This window comes from Macrobrachium rosenbergii, chromosome 9 (assembly GCF_040412425.1).
Source record: "Macrobrachium rosenbergii isolate ZJJX-2024 chromosome 9, ASM4041242v1, whole genome shotgun sequence".
NCBI classification, from domain to species: domain Eukaryota; kingdom Metazoa; phylum Arthropoda; class Malacostraca; order Decapoda; family Palaemonidae; genus Macrobrachium; species Macrobrachium rosenbergii.
Window position 1 is genome coordinate 2095584 of NC_089749.1, and position 2886 is coordinate 2098469.

General features: G+C 49.5%; 1 protein-coding gene across 1 annotated transcript; it reads left to right on the top strand.

Annotated features, from left to right (window-relative positions):
• The first annotated feature begins 1340 nt into the window (after nt 1-1340).
• On the top strand, nt 1341-1976 carry LOC136842142 (uncharacterized). Its single transcript, XM_067109502.1, has one exon. The coding sequence runs from the start codon at nt 1341-1343 to the stop codon at nt 1974-1976; it is 636 nt and encodes a 211-aa protein (XP_066965603.1).
• Nucleotides 1977-2886: the final 910 nt, after the last annotated feature.

Sequence of the window (2886 nt, forward strand, 5' to 3'; positions counted from 1 at the left end):
CCTCGCACGAACCCCTACAAATGACGGCTTCTTGTGAGGCTTTTTATTTTTATAATAATTCAAACCAGCTCTTGGCTCACTGTGGTATATTCGAGGCTAGTCTCCACTTCAGGGGTTATGGTGCCTATGCGAGGCTAGAATGACAGGGTGGTTCAAAAAAGAAAAACACCATTCGAACATCAATTTGAAATAAGTAGTTATCATTGCATAAGTCTCAAGTACAAGTAGGCCTAACCAAGAATAGATTGACTTACGGTTAAATATTTATATGAATAACATCAATGAATGGAGGACCGTCTTGTGTTACAGTCTATAGACTACAACAGAAGACGAAGTCACAGTCAGTCGAACACCGGGAAACGTTGGCCATGGAGTGAAAGCGGCAGATATTAACTCGAGATATTCAAGTTAGACCTACTCCTGAATCATTACATAAAATAGCAAAATAAAAGCTTTTTACCTTCAAAATGAAACGCTCTCTCTCTCTCTCTCTCTCTCTCTCTCTCTCTCTCTCTCTCTCTCTCTCTCTTTGTGTGTGTGTGTGTGTGTGTGTGTGTGTGAAGCGGATTGGAAAGATTGAAGTGAAGTGGAACTGTGATGCAAAAGTACAGTGAGAGTGAGCTGAAGTTTCACATAATGTAAAGGTATGGTCATTTTGTCTCTTCGTAACAAACGGCCAACATGAAAAAAATATCTTTTGACTAACAACTTGTAGGATGGTTGATTGTGTGTGATGTATGTTGTCAGGAGGAGAGTGGAATTGGCGCCAATGTTTCCAGCGTCTGCACCTTACTTGCAGTCACGCCTCTGTACTGATTGGACGTGTAATAAAGCACTGGAGTGTCCGACTGGTTTCCTTCTGCCTCTAACATGGCGCAGTGAGTAGGATGTTGTAAAGGATAAGGATGTCTACACCAGGAGACCGTCTTTCACGACAAGGAGGGCACGACGATCCTCCAGGGGTGCCACAGTACTCCCATTGGAGTAGCGCCAAGATCACCAGCTCTTCAGCATGTGGTTGCCGAAGGGCGAGATGCGTTGCAAGCCCTTAATGACCGCTTGGCTACAATGGCGAGTGGCTTGTGTCTACAGAGCAGTCCCAGGGCCCCAGCCCCACCACTACCAGAGAAGTGTGCTTTGGAAATGTCGTCGGCCTCCTTCAGGACTTGGAAACGGTCCATGACACAGTGGCTTAGGCTATATAAGCTTCAACCAACGGATGCAGTTCAACATATTAGGCTTCACTGCACCCCAGAGTTGCAACGTACACTGGATGCCAGGTATAGTGATGCACAGTGGGCTAATTTGTCTCAGAAGGGGCTTTGGATGCTATAGGGGCCATGGTTCTGCGTGCTTCAACCAGGCCGTGCATTGGGCTGAGTTTTTTTGTGTATATGCAAGGATGTGAGGAGTCAATTAGTGAATATTTTGCAAAGTGCTCTCAAAAAGCCATGGATTGTGGCTTCCAGTGTCCTAGCTGTCATAGTGATTTGTCCGAATATATGCTTATTAGGAAGCTTATGGTAGGTCTAAGGGATGAGATATTGAAAAGAGACCTCTATAGGTCGTGTGATTCCATTTGTAGTGTAGATGCCTTAAGGGCGGTGTGTGCGACATATGAGGCAGCCCGCAAAGATGCTTCCATGCCCCAGCATGACACATGGCATCAAGAGCCACGTGCGGCCGATGTGGAGACAGACCCCAGCCCCCCTGAGTGTGCAGCGGTGAAGAGTGGTGAGAGGTCCTCAGTTTCCATCAATGCTCGTATGTGTGGGAACTGTGGAGTGCAGCATGAGCCAAGGAAGGTCTTGTGCCTGGCGAGAAATAGTGTTTGTCATGGCTGTCAAAAAATTGGCCACTTGAAACGGTTCTGTAGGAGCAAGAAGAAGATGGTGAGTGATGCCCCTGCTTCGTCAGTAACACTGGGAGCGGTCACCGCCGGGTACAACCCAGTGTGCAGCCTACTATACAAGTGATAGTGTCCTCATCAGTGCATGGGCCTAGGCCTAAAGGGTCACAAGCCTGTACAGGCTGTGGTAGACACGGGGGGCCCAAGTGTGTGTTTGCAGGCCCCACTTTGCTGTCGACCCTCATTGAAAGACCTGCCCTTTCACAAAACCGCAGGGGCCTCACGTGATGTTGCCAATGTTCGATTGGAGTGTATGGGGACTGCCCCTCTTCGCATTCAGTACGGTGCCAGGACAACCGTCCAAGAAGTGTATTTTATCAAGTCTGCAAGGTCTTGCTTCCTTTCATTGGCTGCTTGTGGGACCTTGGCCTCGTGCCCCATCCTTTCCCCACCACCTACCAGTGTCAGCGAGCCCTCGCACTGGAGCATGAGGTCCCCACACCCATTGGGCCATCCCTGCCCAAGCCCTCATCCATGCCCTTTCCACCAGTGGAGGAGAACGTCCCAAAGTTGGAGCAGTGGCTCTTGCGCCATTTTCATCATCAACTTTCAATACAGAGGGGAGCCCCTCCCAGTCATGGAGGGCAAGCCGCACCATATTCACCTACTGCCGGGGCAACCCCTATGCATGCCACACCCCAGCATCAGTGCCAAAGCATTGGGAGTCAGAAGTGAAGAAGCAGTTGGACCAGGACATCAAGAAGGGCATCATTGAGGAGGTACCCACTGGTGAAGCAACAGAATGGTGTGCGAGGATGGTCATTGTTGCCAAGAAGTCAGGTCAGCCCCGCCACTGTGGACTTTCAACGCCTTAATGCCTCCTGCAGGAGAGAGACGCATCACACCCCTGCTCCTTTCGACATGATCTCTGGGGTGCCTTTACATTCCTTCAAGACAGTGGCAGATGCGCATTGGGGCTTCCACCAGGTGGAGTTAGATGAAGAGAGCCGCAGACTCACAACCTTTATCACACCCTG